The sequence below is a fragment of the Dermacentor albipictus genome, chromosome 3 (genome assembly GCF_038994185.2).
Source record: "Dermacentor albipictus isolate Rhodes 1998 colony chromosome 3, USDA_Dalb.pri_finalv2, whole genome shotgun sequence".
Classification (NCBI taxonomy): Eukaryota; Metazoa; Arthropoda; class Arachnida; order Ixodida; family Ixodidae; genus Dermacentor; species Dermacentor albipictus.
In genome coordinates, this window is record NC_091823.1 from 38,539,443 (window position 1) to 38,561,333 (window position 21,891).

General features: G+C 45.8%; 1 protein-coding gene across 1 annotated transcript in view; it reads left to right on the plus strand.

The window, feature by feature from the left end:
* The window catches only part of LOC135902509 (paired mesoderm homeobox protein 2-like), a 92,766-nt gene that overhangs the window by 21,823 nt on the left and 49,052 nt on the right, over window positions 1-21,891 (plus strand). The window contains exon 3 of the mRNA XM_070536429.1: window positions 801-908. Within this exon, the coding sequence (XP_070392530.1) occupies window positions 801-908 (108 nt within the window). The remainder of the gene's footprint in view (window positions 1-800; window positions 909-21,891) is intronic.

Here is a 21,891-nt window from a genome sequence, read left to right on the forward strand (position 1 = left end):
GTGCTGGTGCTCATAGCGACACCAGCTTGAGTGCGTGGGCTCATAGTAATTTTTGATATTTCCTTCTTGTTTTTCATTTTTTTATTGTTGCTTTAGTAAAGAATTTGGGATTTTGGGATAGCCAGCTCTAACGTAGCCTTCCTTTTCATGCTTCTACATCTAGAATATAAAAAAAAGGAAAACGTCATCTGCAAACCGAAGCTTGCTGCGATGATTGCGCGTTGCTACTTACCCTTAGACATTCTCTATCAGTACTGTTAAATACATTTTAAAAGAATTCATTAATTACCATTGGGAAGATTGTCTCCTTGCCTGGCACCCTTTTCGCTTTTATTTTTGTTTTTCCTGTGAAGAACTGTGGGAGCTAAGCCATTTGCTGCAAATACAGTAAGAACTCGCACATCGTGCGACCTGGAGTCTGAAGGCAGGAGCGACGTTGAGACAGACGAAAGAAAAAATAAAAGGAACTTCGGGCCCATATTATCCTACCAAGAAATAATTACCTCACAAACTTTTGCGCCACGCTCACAGTTCATTAACTGACAGCGACACTACCGTAATAATGCCTGCTGGCCTGGAAGTGCACACACTGTTCAGCAATACCGACAGTGAAACGGGTGAGACGGTCTTAAAGACCACGTTACGACGCCTGCAAAAATACTCGGCCATTGAACGTAACCGAAGATATTCCTTCGTTCTAAAATCTCGAAGAAGTGTTCGTGCGATGTCTTTATTTCTGTTATTCTAGCAACGTGTGATTTCTTCCGCCATTCGTAAAGACGCCGCACGTTTTGTTCCAGAAGCTGACGCATGGGCGCGGGCTGAGCGGTTGCCGGAGTGGAGTCCCGACCGCGAACGGAGTGCGGCGGCGGCTGCGGCGGCGAGACAAGTATCCTGGTTCGGACAAAGTGAGTGTCCTTTTTGTCAGAAAAATATTCGGCATAACTGACTACAGGATTACTTGCCAGAGAGGTAACGCCTAGGGGTGCAGCTCGGACAGCACCTATTGCTGGGCTAGTTGCTTCATACTTAGGTGGAAAAGGCGCGAGACCATGAGAAGAAACGACCAGTTAGGTCAGGAAAGAGTGCCACTCGCAACTCACCTTATCATTCAGAGTAGACAGGTACACTTTTTTAGAAATGTGCCAGCGTGCGCAAACATACTTGCGCACCGAAAACACACCAGAAAGCAAAGAAAAATGAAATTGCCAAAATGCATGCTTATTCCAACACATACGAGAGGAAATTATATTCGTTGCTGCGCAGGGTAACGGAAAGCGTACCTGTTTGTGTACCTGCGCTAAAGGCTGTACCTGTCTACTTTTAATAAGGTTAGTTGCGAATGACGCTCTTTCCTGTCTCGTTCCTTCTTAACACCGCTTCGCGTCTTTCTCCACCGTCCACCTCTCCACCTTTCTCCACCGGACTGTCTGTTGCGATTGTCTGCTTTGGTGGTTATCTGTATTGCGCTACCTGCATTTTCCAGTTGCCACCGCTTGTAAAGAGCAATTTCCGGTTGGGGATCTGGAGGCACGCTTAGAGTGGAATGTCAAGTTACACTATAACTGTAAAGTGCGCTTCTCTAAATACACATTTCACGACCACCTTTACTGTGAGCTAGTGGACGTTTAGTCAGCCAGAAAAGAGGCAAGGCTCGCAGTAGCTCGCTGTGAAATCATGGATTTGGCGACTGCATATACGCTGGTCTAGTTTACTTCTCGTCATTGTACACGACTACGTTGCCTTCTAGAACAATGAACCGAAGAGCAAACCTCTAGTAACTTGCTTTTGAAAGCTTCTTTCATTTTCTTTCCTTTTTTGCGTCAGCACAGCCCCCAAAGATACGGAAATACGTTTTGACGTACGTGACGTCACGCCGACGTGTACGCGCTATTGTTTCGGACAGAAAAAAAAAACATGTCATGGCATTCATGTTTTCCCAATATTGTGGAACTTTTTCCTGACAAATGAAAGAAAATAGAGCTAATAATATTGTTCAGCAACAGATAAGTAATGTTCTACAAGTATAAACTGATTTAGCGGGGCGCCAGGATCTAATAAATATCAACTATTAAAATTTGTGATTATTCATTTTATCTTCCTTATGATGAAATCTTCATTTTTTTTTCTTGCTTGAAATAAACAGTGGCACAGCTTGCCACCTACTCTGACCAGTAGCTCCTTATTAGACTAGTTTTTGCCATTACTTCGGTGTTAATACTTACCTGCGTCGCCGTCACGAATCATTGTCTAATCTATTTCATCCGTTATAATAATTACCTATTCCCTCAAATTACTGCACATCTTGTGTTCTTTTTCTTTATTTTTTTGCTTTGCCGTTATTTCTCATACACGTGAATATCAAATCCTTATCCTACTTTTGCTTGTCATCTTAACTTATTGTCAGGGTATTGCTATCTCTGCTCTGTGCACGGCTTGATTGCTTATTGTGTTGCACACATAATGGCTGCATCGTGCCACGTTGTTTAATTAGTGCCCTTCCTGCGACAGTCGTTGGTGGAATCGGCAATGTATTCAGATAAATAACACAAAGGGTGTAATCATAAAGAACTACTTTAGTAATCGCGCTTTTTTCCCGCAAGTAGTTTTGCCTTTGGTGCCTGTGCGATGTCCTCCTGCAGAACGATCTGAGTAAGCGTTCACAGTTAGATACACTGGCCCCATTTCTTGCCTTGAACTTTGTGCTTACCATACGGTATTTACGTATAATTGGAGCTGCATTCATGAAAATTATAGAGCTTTTTTAGTACCTTCCTATGAAACACTTAAGTTGCACCAGTTTATCCTTCAGTGCATCCATCGTTGCTCGGTCTAATTTCCTTATAAACTCACTGGCCATGCTACTGTTAGTAACTTCTTTCGTGTTCTTCCATGTTTTCCATGCATCCACACTAAAGCGCTTATAGCATTCTCGTGGAATATATGCCTTAATGGGATTCTGGAAATAACTTCTGTGTTAACGCATGTTGCCCGGTGTGTGTGTGTGTGTGTGTGTGTGTGTGTGTGTTTGTGTGTGTGTGTGTTTTGTTTTTTTTCGTTTCTTTCATCCCTTACAACTTCCCGTGCGGTAGTACGACAAACCTATTGCTAGGATCACCTCTCCAAATATAATCAAATTTTCTCTCTTCCACGTTACGGATCCACGTTAAGAAGGAGGTCTATTTTTTTCGAGAGCACAGCAAGAATGCACACCGCACCATAACAATGACACAGCGTAGCTTAAGTAGGTCGTGTTTCTCCTGAACGATGTCGTCAGAAGATCGCAGCACCGAGAGAGGAGCGGACACACCGCAATGATCACCGCCCGCCGCGGTGCACACCGCGCCACATCTTCGTTACCTGAGCGTGTCGCAGTGAGATACAGAGCAAAAGCTCCATCTCGACGCGGTGTGGTCGTTATGACAATGCGACACACAGACGGCACGGCGTTGCTGATTCGATTAGGCTAGTGCACAGCGGACCGTCTCTGCCAAGGAAGAGAGAGAGAGAGTATTTGGAATGGACACCATCTTTTTTGGTTAGCGGAATGTAGGTGAGAGCCTCATGTGATTAGCGCAATTAGCGCGGGCGAAGAAGATTTCGTCCCTCCATATTCACGCGCAAGAGAAGGTGCGCGAGCGAGAAGCTGTTGCACGGAGTGTTCCCATGGCGATTGCGGAGAAGGCTGTTATTAGAGTCGACAGGAAAGGCAAATTTTCTTTACGTCCAGCTTCCGTTTTTCTTTCAGCTGCCTACCGTCGTATTCGTTAGCTCTGTTCAGTATATGTGGAAGTTTACTGACCCCGAGCTACGTTGTATCGGAGCACTACTGGATATTTTCGAGAAATTTTTAATGCGATTGAAGCAAATTCGGCAGTACGGAAATGCATGAGGTATCTTTTTTTATGCTTGCTGTCTAATATTCCTTGCTATAGCTAGTTTCGAACTGAGCATACGCCATTCGGAAGGGAAAAAGTGTGCAATTCGTTGTAAACGAGAGAAATTGTAAACCGTTTCGTTTGATGTTGTTAACACTTACCTCTTTGCTATGAAGTAGGTGTCGCAACGTAAACGGGCTTCAAAGCCGGTGCCAGAGACCCAGAATGCTTTTCTGAAAATTCATAAATTGAGCAGCGGAAATTCAATAAGAAAGTTGCATTATTGGTATTCATTGTGCTTAACTTATTCCTAGATTGTTAACATCGCAGTGAACTTTATGATAACGTTTTATTAGTTTAGGCTTCTTTTTAAAACAGTTGTGGTAAATACTTTCCCATACGTACTCTAGAAAAACACAAGTCGGGCCCTGCCGGTATAGGTACCTGCAAAAGGAGACATAGACGATACACTAGGCTGAGCTTCCTCGGCTGCCCTGCACTGACTATTACTATTAGTCAACTAGTACGTAAAGTCTTTGCGAATGTGTTCTGTTAATTATCATTCCATAACACCCCCTTCTCTTAAAGGAGCTTAAAACATACAAGGTGCGAAACCCTGTTATTTTTTACCCCCAAACTTCCTTTTGCTTTTTATTTTCAGCACCCCGATTTCTGGCATTGTGAAACCATTGCGTATGTGTAGATCTTATTTTTTTTTTCTTATACCGGCATGGTAGTTGGAAAAGAAGCAAGGAGGTGACTTTAGGGTATGCTGTCTTTGCACAGCTCTAGCCACGTAAGTCCAGTACAGCAGCGTGATTTCGCAGTCCTTAAATCCCAAGCGTGTTCTAATATATATTTGCCGCAGTTATTTGAAAGAAGTCTAGAAAAAACACAGGACGTTTCGGTGATAAAGCAAAGTTTAAACACTCTGTCGTTCCAAGAGTGGCATAGGTTTCGCATCGTTAGTCATAGTACATTCAGGAAGAACTCTCTAAACCTCCTATAAACAGGTACTTATGCTCTTCTTATAGTTATATATACGCAACTCAGGTTAATGTATGAAGCGCCTTTCACTAGCAGAATCATTTGTAAAGGTATGAAATGTTGATTCAGAGTGACAGTGCTTTTAATTCTGCTACTTTGGCACGCTTTCATTCTGTTCTACCGCGTTATGTTTACTTGCACAGACACAAACAAACACGCACGCATGCACACGCAAACCACGTACACGAAAACATATGACAACGTACATATACAACACACATCTCAAGCCACAGCATCATTCATATTATTCCGCCTTGTGCTCCCTTTAAACAAAGAGTCCGACTGACAAGAATAAAACGAGGGCCACCGTTTATAACAATTCCCTACGAGGCCTTTAGAAATTGCGTAGTGCCTCGGATCCGCGAATGCCTCAGTGCAAAGACAACAACAGCAGCAGATTCACCAGCGGGGTGCTTGGACAATGGGCGCGCTTCAGCACAGACCGTGTTCGTAGCGTGACGGTCACGCCTCCGTGGACAGCGGGTCTCGTATTTTTCTTCTTAACAGAGACCGTACTCGAGCGCAAGAAATACTTTTTTTTCAAGATGGCGGACTGAGAAAGTAACCTCGTGATCTCTATCGCCTTTCTTGCTGGCGGATGCCGAGCTCTTGATACCGCATGGTACACGAGTCTTTTTTATGGCACGAAATAATGTTAGGAGAATTTGATTCTTCGGCTAGCGCTCCTGGGGGTGAGTTGAGTCAGAAAAAAAAATTATCCTGCCGTATGCGCACTCCTTGGCATTCCTTGCGGAAGTTACGCAAACATTATGTTCCGAGAAGGCGATTATTGCGATATACGTAGACATTTAAGCAACAACACTACGCCGCTTTCGCACCGAATTCAATTGGGCACAATCTGTCACTGTGTAAGTGACAGGCAATGTTTGCGGCGATGGTTGAATTTCCGGTTTAAGCAGCCTTAGTCGAGCTAACGCAGTAACGCCGAACTATGCGCGATACGCTCAGTACTTTGTCTTCATCTTTGGGAAAAGTGCCTCTAAGTTTAATCTACTTTAATGGCACAAATACCAGAGACTGTATCGAAACTTGCGTCGCATATGAAGTGTATGAACACCCTTGCGAACTTATACTGCACTCACTGTGATCTTTCTAGTCAGATTGCGACTATCGTGTCCCAAGAACACACACTATATATACTCTAAAAATCTAGAACAAAATGTAGCGTTCGCGGGAAAGCTCATTTTTTTGTGACGTAGAGATGAGAAAAAGCCGGAGGTGCCTCCAACCATGAATCATAGGTGTGGGCATTTGACAACTCATCTTGAAGAGTGAGTTTTCTTGCATCTCAAGCGTAGCAACACTCACATAAACATGTGTTTCCGCCACGTCTAGCAGAATCAGCATGACAAAGCATGGTTTTTGACTTATTACCACAGAAATCTTGGTAACGGTATCGCCAAACACGCTGCCTTGATACAGTGCCACTTAAGATAAAGTATTTGATAACAATATCAAATAAGACCTCACTCCGTTGATGACTTCACCGGCAACTCGGTTTCGGACACCTGCCGGAAGCGCCGAGACCACAAGTTAAACGTGCACTCCTTGTGCGCTCCGACGAAACTGAGAACACAATTCTTACTCTGTACGGTGCGCCGAAGACCGAGTACGTAACCCGTTCACAGTCGCCTTCAAACTAATAATCTTACAAAATTTTGTGAGTCTGAATCTCGGGACAGGCAGAATTTTTCATAGCAGAAAAATCGTAGGAAGTTGCAGCTAGATTGGCAGGCATTCACGTTTCAGTTCGTAGTCCTGCTGGGTTCCACCTAAACACATTCACAAAACCTATCCAACTACTGAAGTCTGACGCTGCTTTACAATCAATCAATCAATCAATCAATCAATCAATCAATCAATCAATCAATCAATCAATCAATCAATCAATCAATAGATCGATCGAATGAATGAATGAATGAATGAATGAATGAATGAATGAATGAATGAATGAATGAATGAATGAATGAATGAAGCAAGCGATATTATTATAGATGAAGCTTCTATAGCCGGTTGCCATTTTCTCCAAATGTTATCATTCTTCAACTGGGACTGCAGTCTCATTATTTCCGATCTGAGTTCGCGGGTATATTAAGTTCATCGTATGGGCGACGATATCTTAAACCTGTTTAAAAGCGCCTCCATTTATTAGAATAAAATACGGCATATGGTCATTTGAAGTGTACCTGACACATTTATGCTGTTCTCCCGGCTCGTTCTATCGATCAATCTCGGGCCTTGTTCTGGCTGTATACTCACTTGCGAGCGCAGATAAAATGCGCAGTATGAAATTTCAATATGAAGACGAAGGGAAGGAGATTTCCGTTGCTTTATTCAAGAGCGTGTCAAACGTTAAAGCCCTTCTTGCAGCGTACGGTACGCACATTTCTCTAGCGTTTTCCTTCCTCTTTTTTATAGAAAACTGACACTGACATGCATAGCGACAAATTATGCGCAGGTTCATACGTGAAGAAAAAACAAAACCCCCCTGAGAGAGAGAAAAGCATTCTTTTTTTCACTACGTCAAAGGAAAAGCTGGGATCGTGCACAGACAGAGGATGAGAGAATGAAAAAAAAATATCATCCAACGAAGCAAGGTGGGTGAGCGTCTTCGACCGCCTGAGCGGTGGTTCGCAGCGAGGGCTTCCAGGGAGCCGGCAGGAGCAGCTATCGTAGAGGCGGTCGATAGCGGGACCTGCAGTGGAGGCGTCGAGCACAGGAACCATCGGGGTCGGAAACGCACGACCCTACACAGCTTAACACTCTGATGCTCGCATTGTTACAAGAATGTTGCGGCCATCCTCCTCGGCAAGTTTCAGCCCAGTGTTGACTCGGGCCCGTTCATCACAATCCGCGTGCGAGACGCGGACTAGAAAGCAAAGAACGGAAGACGACGCTGACAAATGAAGACTGTTGTTGCTAGATCCGTGCTGTGAAGACTGCGAGAAGCAAGAATTTTTTTTGTGTGTGTTTAAACTTGCATACCTTCAAGTTGAATGCGGCGTTACAGAAGGGAGCAGCCATAGTGCAAGTCCACATGCGCCAACGCGTATAAAGCAGATAGATGCAGGAGGAATAATAGCGTAAAAATGTCTAAAACACATAATAAGCAATACAATCGCAAGCAAATGCTAAGATATTTAAATCATGCAAGAAATTAAAGCTGACCAAGCGCATTCATGAATGCGCTTCGTTCTTCTTTCCGCGAGCACAATCGTGTGTTCTGGTGAGGATCGCTCGTGGCCTGATTGAGTAAAGGAAGTTGTTCTTTGAGGATTGGAGAAGCGGTCCAGCACAGGGGTTCTCGCAGCAGGAATCCCCTCTTCCTGGACGCACTTCGAGAGCACCAGCGCCACCTTCGAGCTTTTGCTGGTTGGGGGTGTGATGCAGTCCTGGCAAAAGTTTCACTTCCACCAGCTCAGACTTGCGCTGTTCAGCGAAAACTGGACAGTCCCTGAAGAGGTCACGCAAGCGTCGGTGCGGCGTTTCCGTCGTGAGTGTTGCTTGCGATTCATGCTGTGAACAGCGCGAGGAAGATGATTGTAGTCGACACGAGTACTGCAACTCATGGAGGCTACATTCTACCCTGACAGAGCTAGCTACTCTCTCACCTTCTGCTCTGTGCAGCTTTTGCAATGCCTCAGCAACGTTAAAGCGCTTCTTGAGTGCCATGGGTTTTTGCTAGGGAGACGGCGCTTACTTGGAGCCTTCCCGCAGTCAAAAGGTGTTTCCATATTCTCGAGTCCTATTGTCTCATTTCCTGCGTCGGTTGGGGCGTATCCGCGAAAAGTCATATTCTATTGCTGTTATCTTATACATCACGGAATCCGGTTTGTTAGAAAATTGATGTTTTGTTCACGTTGAAGATCTTATTTCCTTTTTTTTATGACACTATTTGACTCAAGTTCCTAAATTCGTAAAAAAAAGAAAAAACAAACAAAACACGCTATATCGAACGTGTACTTAAGCTACATAATCTTTCCTTTTCAATATTTTCTCTGGGATCATTTCTAGGAGCTAAAAATGTAACAAGACTTCTAATCTATATAACCATTCGTGCTGGGTTTTTTTCTCCCTTAGTAGGGAGCTGCTTCTGTGCTCGGTTTTGCCTGTAAGATTTGTGTCGTTTTTTAAGTGGTTCTCCTTCATCGACAATTCCATCACAATACACAATTGCTTTTTGCTACTTTGTTATGTTCTCTTTGTATTATAATGGCAGTGGTGATACAGGAATTTGCTATTGCGAAAAGAAAGAAAACGGCCATATGAGAGTTCTACAGTACACGCGAAGTAATCTAGAAAAGCAAAAATAACTTAATATGCAACATCTTTTTATGCTTCGTGTCAATCGTTGGAGCTTTCTTGCGGCTACTATGTCAAGTTACCTTCGCTCAAAAGAACAAAACTTCAAGAGCTGAACAAGCTTTCTGAACACTAATAGCGCCCAGCAGTGTGAGGTCACATCACATATACGTTTGATGCGATTCTCGACCTAGAAGAAAAATACCGAAGGGCTCACGCAAGCCTTGCGAGATGAAATCACATCTGATAAGCCGATTTCCCACTCGCTCGATTGATTTATTAATTTGTTCTGAAGAATGCCATAATACTCACACGTTCACTTATAAGCATGCCACGACATTGCCTCGCGCTTGGTTCTAGGGACAATGCCGCTATGGTTAGGGCAGCCCCCAAGTAGCCGCCTGGACAATCTGGCCGAGTGTTCCATCCATAGTATGACGGCGTGGAAGGTTTTTTTTCTTTATCTTTACTTTTCGCCCAAGCGATCCATTCCCGTGCGTACATAGCCCTGCTCGTTGGGAATACACTAGGCACTTGGTCGAGGGAGAGGAGGCCGGAGGAGGAGATGTAACGCTCCCCGTACCCGGTCTACTCGCCCAGAGATGTAGACAACAGTGGAAAAAAGCAGCAGCAGCGGCATCAGCCCCTAGCACTGCCACCACGACATACGAGGCCGAACATCGTGTCGACTGGTGGGCTTGGCTAGTGCAAGCACATACACACACGCGCAGACGCTCGTCTCCGAGCTCGTGCCGAGCGGGAGAGCGTGCTGCTTACTTGCTTGCTGGCTGGCGTGCCGAAGCCGCAGAGCAGCAACAGAGGCTGTGGTGGTAGAGGAGGAGGAGGAGGAGTAGGGAGGTCGAGAACGCCACGCATTCTCTATCTCTCTCTCTCTTCCCTGCCTTCCCACTGTCCCTTCTTTCCTCGTGATGGCGCGTATGACTAAGAGCAGAGAACTCGGGCGCCGAGAGATCTCGGAGCCCTAACCTGATTAGGACCCTTTTCATCTTCCACGGAGTGCCCCGTTGTTTTCCATCGCTCCTTCCCTATCCGCGGCAGCGGCGGTGCAGACACGGGCCCGCCGCCGCCGCCGAGCAATGAGCCTGGGGTCTGTCGCACCCTTCTGCGCATGCGCAGCTGTGCCTCGCCTCGCCTCACTTTCTTCTCCTCCTTCTCGTCTACATACACACACATACACACACACACGCACTCTCTCTCTCTTTCATCTCGTCTTTCCTCGCGTCCCGTCCTTCGTCCCTCCCTGTACTCCCTGTCCTACAGGCGCCTTCTCTCCATCCTCCCAACACCGCCACCCGCTCCTCGCAGCCGCCGATGCCCAACGTGCCTTTGTTCTGCGGGCTCCGAAAACACACGCGCCGTAGCAGCTAGCTTTGCGGCGGCGCATTGTTCTCTTCCAGCCATCGTCATCGCGCATCTATGGCGAGCTTTGCAATCTCTCTTCCTTTCAACGCAGCGCCGCCGTTTGCGGCCGCCGCTGTTGTGTGTTGCTGCTGGCCAGCGAAACCTCTCGAGCGCGGGTCTTTCATTTCTTTTTCCATCTCCCGGCCGGTGATGCGGGCTAGCGAAGGCCGATCAGCCGTCGACGAAAGCAGTGCGCCTCTCAGCGCAATCATTGAAGAACGCAATGGGTTTATTTATTTGTTGATTGAACGCACGTACTGCCTTAGTTCTTTCTTTACCATTAGGATGACTTTTTCAGTGGAATGAGAAGTTAAAAAGAAGGCGTGGAATTCCTCGCGACACGTTCTCAACCAGATGCTACTCTTTTCTCCACAGTTTTACCTTTTCAAGTTCATTTTCTGGAAGTCGTTATCTGTGAGAACCACCTGCCGATTCTTGGCCCATCACCTGATGTGGATACTGTGTCTGGTAGATTATCATTATCATCAAAATCATCATTGTCATCATCAACGTTCTTGCGCTTCGTGATGCGTTAAATGGAAATCTACGTTTAGTTAATTTTTTTGTACCTGCTCACCGCTTGTCGCGGGTCATGCAGTTTTGCAAGCGCTCGTTGGCATATACCCCGCAGAAGTATGTGCTGCCTCCATTTTTTTTTTTTTGCAAGAACACTTCAGAGCCGTTTATTTTCTGTTACTCCAGTGGCGATCAGGAATCAAGGTGTGAAAACATAATTTTGTCGGGTATTAGTATGTCCATCGCACCATTTAGTTCCTTCTTACAACTCCACGCTCGCGCCCGCACAAAATTATCCTGCCTGTATCCTGTATTCGTAGCTCTCGTTTCAACCCACAAAGAGCAGTCCTGTCAGCCACCATAGACAAACTGGACAAGTGCCCAATGAAAGAAAGCAAGATCCTTGGAAACTGGCCTACGCGAACATCAGCGGGTTCCGCTATGAAAGCGCTCCTGCGGTACTTAAAAGGCACGGTACTTTCTCACAAATGGTGACTGTACACTGTGTGTCGTAGCATCATACGGTGACGCTGTGTAAGACTAGGAACGTTTTTGCGGGCTGCGTGACAGTGCCCACAGAAACAGTTCGTGTGTACGTGCCTGTGTGTGTATGTGTAGGGGTTTTTTTTTCTTTCTTTTTTATCCTTCCCTCTCTCACCTATCGCACCCTCTTGCCCTTTCCCCAGTACAGGGTAGTCAACAGAAGATCATCTCTGGTTAACCTCCCTGTCTTTCCTTTGCCTTTCTCACTTTCTTCTGTTTGATAGGGTTGCTTTCAGAGGTGGCAGACAAACGTTCCCATCAGTACTTATCACCAAGCTATGTTAATTACTTTACTTAATGAAATTTTAATATTGTGCTTTAGAACCTGATATATGAAAAGAAAGGAATTTCGCCTCCAAATTTGCACTGACTTTTCAGAAAAGAAAAGAGCAGGTTGAGGAGACTTGGCACAGTAAATGGATCATGCTGTACATAAGAAATATTCCAAGTACATTGAACGAAATTGGAATGATGGAAGCTATAGCTATAATGGGAAAATAAAAGATCCAAGAAAACTTAATGAGAAATTATAGGAGAGTAGAACTGATATACGAATACAAGAAATAAGAGAAAAAAAGTGAAATTGTGTTTATTTACTGCTGTTGCTTGATGTAATTGGGTGTCATCGAAAATGTTGCTAACTATTCGGCAACCAGTTAATACTCTTCCGCAAACAATAAATTTTATGCGATTAAAGGATGATAAGATAAAGTGATACAGAAGCACTTCAGCAAATTAATAAGTTCTTGCAAGCGCTTGTTGGCAGTGAACTTAATATAGGAAGAAAGAAAAAGAAAACACATAAGCAAACCGGCCGTTTCTTCCGGCTACAAGCCATAGCCATTTTAGGGCAGCCTTACACGATAATGCTGTTAGCGTCTCGCGACAACAGATTTACACGCTTGAAAAACAATTGCGTGCGCAGAGAGCCGCAACGTCGAAGCACGATGCAAATCTGTTTTCGCTAAGGGCATTATTTCCTTTTTTTTTCAATACGCTTTAAAAAAAACCTTATTTATTGAATCTTCTTTTCGTCACACGCCACACGCTTTGAACGCGCGTATCCGCTGACGAACGCGTTTACAAAACACGGGAAATCGGGAAAACCGCACCAGCGCAGCCGGGCACTGCGGCCACTAATACCCCGCGCGGATGCCTCAACGCCAGCTACATGCGGACGTCATCAGTATTCATTCGACCCGACGATGCGAGGCCTCAAGACTCGCGCAAGTAGTTCTCGCACATGTCTCTCCTGCTTTCTTTTTTTTTTCTTCTTCCTATTCCTCAAGACCTTTCCTTCGCTCTAGTCGCCGGTTTGGAAACGGGACTCGCATTAATTTTCGGCAATGCCACCGCACCAAAGCGCCGCCGCGGTCGCGGCGAGCACGATGGCGAATTGGAGGCCGGGGCCAAAACATTTGCATTACACCGTCACGTGGTGGTATACGACGCGGAGACAAACGGGGCGGCGTCTTCCGGGAGGGACGACTCGGGGCCCTAATAACCAAATGCATTTCATCTGTTGATGCCTCTGGGAAAAGGCGAACGCCGCCGCCTTCCCGCGCGAGCGGCACAGCCGCGGGCTTTAAGATGCCCGCGTTGTTGTGGTGGCTGGCACCACGCGAGGAGGAAAGGGAACGGCAGTCGCGTGGTCCCCACCGCGAAGACGCCATCGTTCTTAGTTTACGCCGTCGGGAAAGTGGGTGCCGTTACGGTAGAGCGCTCCTTGTTTAGGCCGTGGGAAAAAAGAAAGAAAAGGTAACAAATGGTGACGGGGATGAGGCAATCAGGAAAAGGGTTCGCGAGCGTGGAAACCACTTCGCTTACGACATTCAGATATCCGTTCTTCGGTCGCAAAAGCCAACGACCATTCGCGCAATAGCCTGCTACACGTACCAGTGATATTTGTCGAGGGATTCAAATTCGTCTTTGCGGAACGGCTGCAGTATACGGTGAGGCCGACAAACGCCTCCGCTGTTGATGGCGACCGCTGAGATTGCGAGATAGGAAAGTGAAGCGTCGCTTTATTTGTGTGTGTATGTGTTTTTTCTAAACATGGCACGCTTAAAGTGTTCTGTATAAATCTTGCTGTCGAGCAACACAGGGGTACTGACAAAATATCACTGCGTGTGCGACGCTTAACGCAGCCGCTTTTTATGCGCTTGACTCAACAAGCAAACTTATGACCTAAATTGCACGCTAGTGGATTAGAGGGGGTATGGCGCGGGAGTAGAAGCAAAATAACGGTAAAAATCAGCGTGTTTCTTTTTCCACTTCTGTGTGCTGAAAAAATCGCCACTGTCGTGCGCCATGAATCGAGCTTTGCGATTCATTGATTTGTTTGTCGTTGACTGGAGCTTTTGCTATGCCAACCGCTCTCAGTATTTGTCAGCTCCTGTTGTGAGAAATCACTTGTACACCTTATGTACAAATCAAGCATCGCATGCTTGGAGCCGTGAGATCACGTGTTTGACATGACCGCTCGCTCATTCATTCATTCATTCATTCATTCATTCACTTCACGACTACTCTATCAAAACCATAAAGAAACTCTTGAATGAGCGATGAAGACGACAATGATGTTTCTATGGCTGAAGGAATCTTTGTACATTTAAATTAATTATTATTCATTCCATATAAATTTCCTTATTTTATTTTAACAGGTAATTACACGCTATTCAATGCTAATTTTATATATATTCGGAAATTTATGCTCCAATTAATTTGGGATAATCCACCCATTTCTTGGCCATTCCCCCATCGTGGGATAGAAGCCACACGCGTGACAGGCAGCAGCAGCAGCAGCAGCAACAACAACAACAACAACAACAACAACAACAAACTAAATAAAACGAAACGAATGAACGTTCCAGCAGCACTACCGAAACTTATGCTTTGTGCTGAGTAGCTTACTGCTTAGTGCAGTCCCTGCCGATTATCTGGGTTAAATTGCTACACTATTCCATCGCTAAGGTTTCTCATACCAGGTCTTACGTTCTTGACTCAATTATTTCCCAGAATTTCCAGAATGGCAGCCCACAAACAAACGTCGTGAGACATAACAATCACAGCGCATGCATTTTTTAAAATAATCTCAGGCCATTAAATATTAACAGTGTACAAAAATATCAGTGCTCAAACCTGAAAGTGATGTGATTCTACTGGCGCGGCTCTTTACGGGCAGCTTAGTGGCGCCTGTGCGGGGTCATTACAGACCATACACGGTGTGTTAAAGCTTTTAAGGGTTCCAGAAATTCCGGCGGACCGGCCTATGTCACGTGCGCGTTAGTCAGACCCGCGCATAGTTAAAACACCGTCCGACAAGTTGAAGCGCCAATGATAACCCTCGATATTGCAGTCAGCGCTTCGCCCTTCGGGGGAAACTGCCCATTTTTATTTTTCGCGCATTCCTAGTTTTCTAAATACAACAACCTAATCAGGCTGTGCGTACATGCCTGAATTTTGGATTGTTACAAATATAACGCGGTATTTTCTCGAAACGTGGTCAATTTGCACAGCCACAAAGCCTTTTGAAGCCAGAAGGACGAAGTTTAGGCAAATCCATGTACCGCCCGTGATTAGCGTGTCGGCAGAACAGCCTCACTGGAAGCTCCCATAGACACTAGCGCAAGAGTTTCCTTTGCCAAGTTTTAGTAAAAAAAAAAAAACTGTATGGCGCAGGCCACTCCATACTGCGGTGATTGAAACGCGTTTTTTTTTAGATTGCGCAGATCCAACGCCCATATCGGAATCTGTGTGTATCGAAGCATTCGCGAGGCGGTTGATTAACTGTTACAAAACTGTTCATTTTCTGCGACGTGTTTTGCGGCATAGCGATTAAGTGCCCGCAAGGGGTAAATTAGCAGAACGCGGGAACTCCCGCAATCCGAACCACGCACGTGATCCGCGCAAAACTGGACTGCACCGTCTCCGAGGACGGCCCAGTATACTATTGCATTTTACTCCAGGATTTTCCCACCTTTCTTGGCAAGTAACCGGCCGGGCAGACGCACTGAACCCCGGCAAATAATAAGGCATATATAAACCTTCTATTTAATAAAGTAATTATGCGCTTGAAAGCATGCATTTCCTTTTTTTTTTGCAGTGGGAGTATTTATCTACCGTTGTTTCACAGCGTAATTTCGTAAAGAACTGGGCTCGAATTTCCAAAGCTTTTCTATGATGCATGTTTTTTGCCATCGGCTAGCTGCCCCGGCGCTAATATGTCCAGCTCCAAAATTGTCTACAGTTCGCTTTTAGTAACAATCTATACGTAGCGTAAGAGATTTTTGTGACTGCAGACCTAGAGCCGGCCGCCAGCACATTCGTGTCTGCACGACATGCAGGTTTGACTAGCACCCCACCTTAGAAAGGGCAAAAAATAACGTAGACACAAGACAAGCACCAACTCGCAGCTAAAGTTTATTCGGAATAGACATCAGGTACACTTGTAAAGGAAGCAATGAAGATGAGCAGACCGTACTGCGCTTACAAACGGCAAGGAACATCGCAGGCATGTTGAACTGCACGCAAACATTCAGTCACAGCAAACCTGCAAGTATATGTACCAACTATCCAAGCAACACGTTCTACTTAAGAGGTATAATAAAGAGGGGGCTATACACGAGCCGATTCACGAGTGCTGTTTTGTGTATACACAAAACAGCACTCGGGAATCGGCTCGTGTATATATACTATATATAGCTCGTGTATATATACACGAGCTATATGGGCGAGACAGCAGCATCCAGGACCAGATAGGGGCACCAATGCTCGCGAGGGTCCGCCGCCCAGAAAGACTCGCCTTTAAAATACCCGAACCGAAAGCAACGTTCAAGTGGCGAGCTCGCACACACCCCCGGGTCGGGCTGCGGTTCAGGCCTTCGGCGTGCCCCGGCTCTCGCGGTCTGTGCGGAGCCGCACACGACGTGTGCCGAAACCGTCCGCGCGGAAGACGCGGTCTCCACGCTCAATTTGCGACCCCGGACTGCCGCTGCTCCCTTATCGCGGCGATTTCTTTTCGCGTGCGGCTTCGCGCTGCGCCCACATTGCGGACGCTTTCGCCATATTTTGCTGTGGCGGCCATTCGAAGGTTGCTTTGGCAACGCCCCTCGTCGAGTTTCTTAAATGGTCAAGTCGCCAAGGATTCGTTATGCACTTGTTAAGGAAGGGATTACAGATGGCCTTGTTGTAACGTAGTAGTAGTAGTAGTAGTAGTAGTAGTAGTAGTAGTAGTAGTAGTAGTAGTAGTAGTAGTAGTAGTAGTAATAGTGAAGCGGTATGAGCCTTGGAATAGAAGATGAAGAAGCGCAGGAGTCTGGGTTCAGGAGAAGAGAAGAAGGAAGTGAGAATAAAATGTAGACAAGATGGACGCCAGTTCCACAGCAAGGCTTTACGTTTACTGTGTCCTTTAAGTAGGAACGCTACATTATTTTGGCGCAGCCGACAGCGAACTCCAACATGTGGGTGAGATTTTTCCTTGAGGAGACCTCCGCGGACAAGATCATCTTTTCGAGATACCAAGCTGAAGATGAACCAGCGGTGGAACTACCTCGCGAACTCAACTCGGCAGACCTCATGAACCTGGTTTTAGAGAAGGCTTCCATGGACCCTGATGAACTACGTCGGAAGGGTGCTGTGAACGTGAACTTGCCTCTGGTGATCTTCGACGAATTAGTTCTTCAACCGATGCGTCGGAAGGACTCTGGATCACAGTCGTCGACGGAAGAGGTGAGCCTCGTTTTGAAAGCACTTCGGCTACAACAAGAACAGATTTCGCAACAAAACCAGCTGGTGACATCACTTATAAGCTCTTTAAACGCTGAGAAGCCAGTGACTAAATTTGTAGAACCTGATGCATTCGACGGCATGTCATCAAGTCTAGAAGGTTGGCTTGAATTCTATGAATATGCCGCTGGAAAGAACAACTGGCACTCTAATGAGGACAAGATTACTAACATGCGTAGTTACTTAAGCGGTGTTGCACGGAAGTGGTATGATTTGCACATTATTGAAGAGGCTGGCAACTCTTGGAATCAGTGGAAAGAAAAATTCTTGACGACATTCCGAAGCAACCCAGTGCAAAGGTGGGACGCCGCGCTTAATTTCAAATTCAAGCATGGCTCCCTCGTAGAGTATTTCTTTGACAAATGCCGCCTTTTAAAGCTGGCCGAGCCTATGCTTCCTCCGTCTGCCGTAGTAGCCCTAATAATGCACGGACTGCACGCGCAAGTCCTGAAGCAAGTGCAACTACGGTCACCTAAAACTATGGACGGGCTCCTGGAGTGCCTTCACGACATATCATTTACTTCAGAAGAAAATATAAACGCTAGCTCAAGCGGTCACTTCACACTGTCCGGCACGGATTGGTCAAGCCGTAATCAGCGAGAACCGCGCCGCCTTGCAGGCGGCACAGAGAGCTTGGGTTGGCGCGCTCCCAGAGGTCGGGTGCATAACATCGACAGCGACCCTGTTCCCCTACTTTCGGACGCTGAAGAGGCTCCGACGACAAAAAACTGATAAACAAGGGTGATCAGTCCGACCCGATGACCACAACTGAGACTGTTTATTTAACTTGCTCTAGCCTACTTCACATCCCTGTGAAAGTGGGAAACAGACACATGATGGCTTTGGTTGACAGCGGTGCTTCTGTGTCTATAATAAATGCCAAGCTGGTAGATGCAAGTCACCTGCATAGTGGAAGAGTACTACGGGTGCAAGGCTACGATGGAAAAGTGACAATGCATAATCAGTGGGCCTCAGTAAACATCGAGTTCCAAGGTCATGAAATAGCGAGTGAAGTACTGGTGATTGAGGGGGTGACGTATGACTTTCTGCTATCCAGACCAGATATAAAGAAACTAAAAATCAACGTATACTGGGACGATGCGGTTTTAGTGGAAGGACTATCAAGGCAAGAGACACAGCCGGATAGAAAGGATAACCTGCGAGTTGTCAATTGCGCGGAGGATATTGCAACGACCTATCCTGAACTAGTATGCATAGGAAGCTATCCACCGGCGATGACGTCACACAAGGTGCCTTTCGAACTCACCGACAAGACCGTCATCCGAAAATCACCTTACAACATGTCAAGAGAGCGCAAGATATGGTTGAAGAAGGAATTGCAGGAGATGCTAGACGCCAATATAATCCGGCCTTCGGTGTCACCCTTCGCCTCTCCCATAACTATTGCGCCGAAAGAAGATGGAACTTTCAGACTGTGCACAGATTACAGGGTTCTCAACCGACAGACAGAACTTATACCATTTCCCATGCCGAAGATAGACACGATTATAGATGAGACAGGTGGTTGCCGATGTTTTTCACGTATTGACTTGTGCAAAGGTTTCTGGCAGATCCCGCTAACCGAAGAAACAAAAATGTACACTGCTTTTATCACGCCCTTCGACCTGTACGAGTATAACCGGCTTCCTTTCGGCTGGAAAAACTCACCAGCATGGTTCCAGAAGATTATGAACGAAGTCCTGAAGCCTTTCCTAGGTGTCTTTTGTAACGTGTACATAGACGATATTATCGTCTTCTCCAAAACAGAGACGGAGCATCAGGCACACCTGTCCCAGGTATTAAATGCCTTGAGCTTGGCACACCTCAAGGTTAATTTTAAGAAAAGTGCGTTCTTTCAAAGAAAAGTGGTGTTTCTTGGAAGAGTCTTTGATGGGACTACCAAAAGCACGAAACAAGAGTCCGTCGAGAGGATATCCCAACTGGTAAAACCATATGACGTACACTCATTGCGTGTATTTTTGGGATTAGCAGGACATTTCAGGCCCTTCATAAAAGACTTTGCCATCAAAACAAGATGCCTCACGCGCCTAACACAGAAAGAAGTTCCATTTGAGTGGAATGAGGAATGTGAGAGAGTCTACCGTGATCTGGTGCACAGAATATCTGCTGACCCTATTCTACGCATACCAGATTTCACTTTACCCTTTGAACTGAATACCGACGCCTCACACTATGCATGGGACAGGTGCAGTCTTGTACCAGAAATGTCCAGAAGCATCCGGCCGAGAAAAGCGACACGTAGTAGGTTACTACAGCTACACCCTCAAGCCACCTGAAGTCAACTACACCACTACTGAAAAGGAAGCTCTTGCAGTCCTCAAAGCAATTCAGTACTTCCGTACGTACCTAGAAGGTGCGAAGTTTACTTTGTTCACCGATCACCAAGCCCTCACTCATCTCTTGAATATGACCCAACCTAAGGGACGTATCGCCAGATGGGTGAACTATTTGCAGCAGTTCGATTTCACCATCTCCCACAGACCTGGACCCCTTTTGACTGATGCAGATGCATTGTCTAGACTGATGATACAGGCCAACAACGAACAATCGGCAGAAATCAATGAAATTAAATTGTGGGAAGGCACTGAACAATTGATTTTTAGGGAAGGTCGCTATCAAGTCCCGCCAACGCTGGTTTCCAGGGTGCTTTATTTGTACCACGATAGCCCAGAATCTGGAGGACACGACGGATTTTGGCGCACCTACAACAAGCTAGTCAAGAGATTTACGTGGCCTCACATGAAAGACGACGTCAATCGATACGTTCGTTCATGCCACATTTGTCAAATCAACAAAGTGAAATATAAGCAGCCTACGGACGCCATGATAATACCTTGCCACTCAAACGTGCCTTTTGAAGTTATACACCTGGATTTCGCCGAGCTAAATAAGAAACGAGAAGGAGTCCGAAAAACGCAAGCTTTTCTTCTGGCCATAGATGAATGCACCAGGATGGTCGCGGCACGGGCAGGAAAAGAAGATGCGAAGAGTGTCATCGCCCTTCTCGAACGGGATATGTTTAGGACAACCAAGACAATTGTATGTGACAACGGTCCAGCGTTCAAGAGCGAAAAGCTAGCAAGATGGGCTCGAGACCATAATATATCAATCCAGTTCTGTGCGCCATACCATCCCGCAGCGAATGGGCTTGCAGAGCGTGCTATACGAGATGTTAAACAATACATCAGGATGTACGATAGTTTCCCTGGTGGTTGGAAATGCTCTTTAGAAGCAGCTGTAAGACATCACAATCGCTCCTACACCAGCGGCTTGGGATGCAGCCCGCAATTCGCTTCTTCAGGAGAAACCCCTATTCTTCAGGCGGACCGTGAACTTGGGCTGTTAGAAAATCTCCAGATCGTCGAGGAAAGGAAACAGAAATTGCAGGAGGAGAGGTACCGTAAACGAATGAAAAAAAAATTTGACAAGAGACATTGCTCAGACATTCCAGACATTCAAGTCACCGACCTCATTCTAGTTAGGGAAGGAGTAAGAGAATCCAATGCCAAATTTTATGGTCCTTACTCTGTGACAAAGACGGCCACTCAGAAAGGAATATTGAAGACTGTGTGGTACATTGGCGAACGTGGCTCAGTTGAATGTGCTTCGATTGGAAACGTTTTCAAGTATTACCCCAGGAGGGGTTAGCAAAAGAAACCTGGAAGGGTGAAGCGGTATGAGCCTTGGAATAGAAGATGAAGAAGCGCAGGAGTCTGGGTTCAGGAGAAGAGAAGAAGGAAGTGAGAATAAAATGTAGACAAGATGGACGCCAGTTCCACAGCAAGGCTTTACGTTTACTGTGTCCTTTAAGTAGGAACGCTACAAATAGTAGTAGTAGTAGTATTAGCAGCAGTAGTAGTAGTAGCAATTGGTTGTTTCTGTTTTGTATATAATATTAGGAAAATTAAAGTAACGAAGTTACTGCTGACCGTACTGTAGCTGTCTAGCTACATAGGCGTATACATGTTCCATGTGTTCAAAGATAGCCGTTAGGCTCACGTGTGACACTAGGGTGCGAGTGTCATTATCCCATGTCTTTCGTTTTTTCGTTCTTTCTTTTCCTCTCTGTTTGTTTCTTTCTTTTTTTCATTCTGCTTGTTCGTATTCGTTTCGAGTGGCGCTGTGAAATGTTTCAGGTTGTTAGGCATCGGTTCCTATTGTCGCTTCCTTTGTCCTTTTTCAGATGCCGTTATTAATTTCTAATAAGTTATTATCCGCCGAGGTAGCTGTCTGTGGCATCGCGCTGCTAAGATTGAACTCGCGGGTTTGGTACCGGCCGCGGCGGCCACATTTCTCAGGGGGCAGAATGCAATAACGCTCATGTACTTAGATTTAGATGCACGTTGTAAAGAAG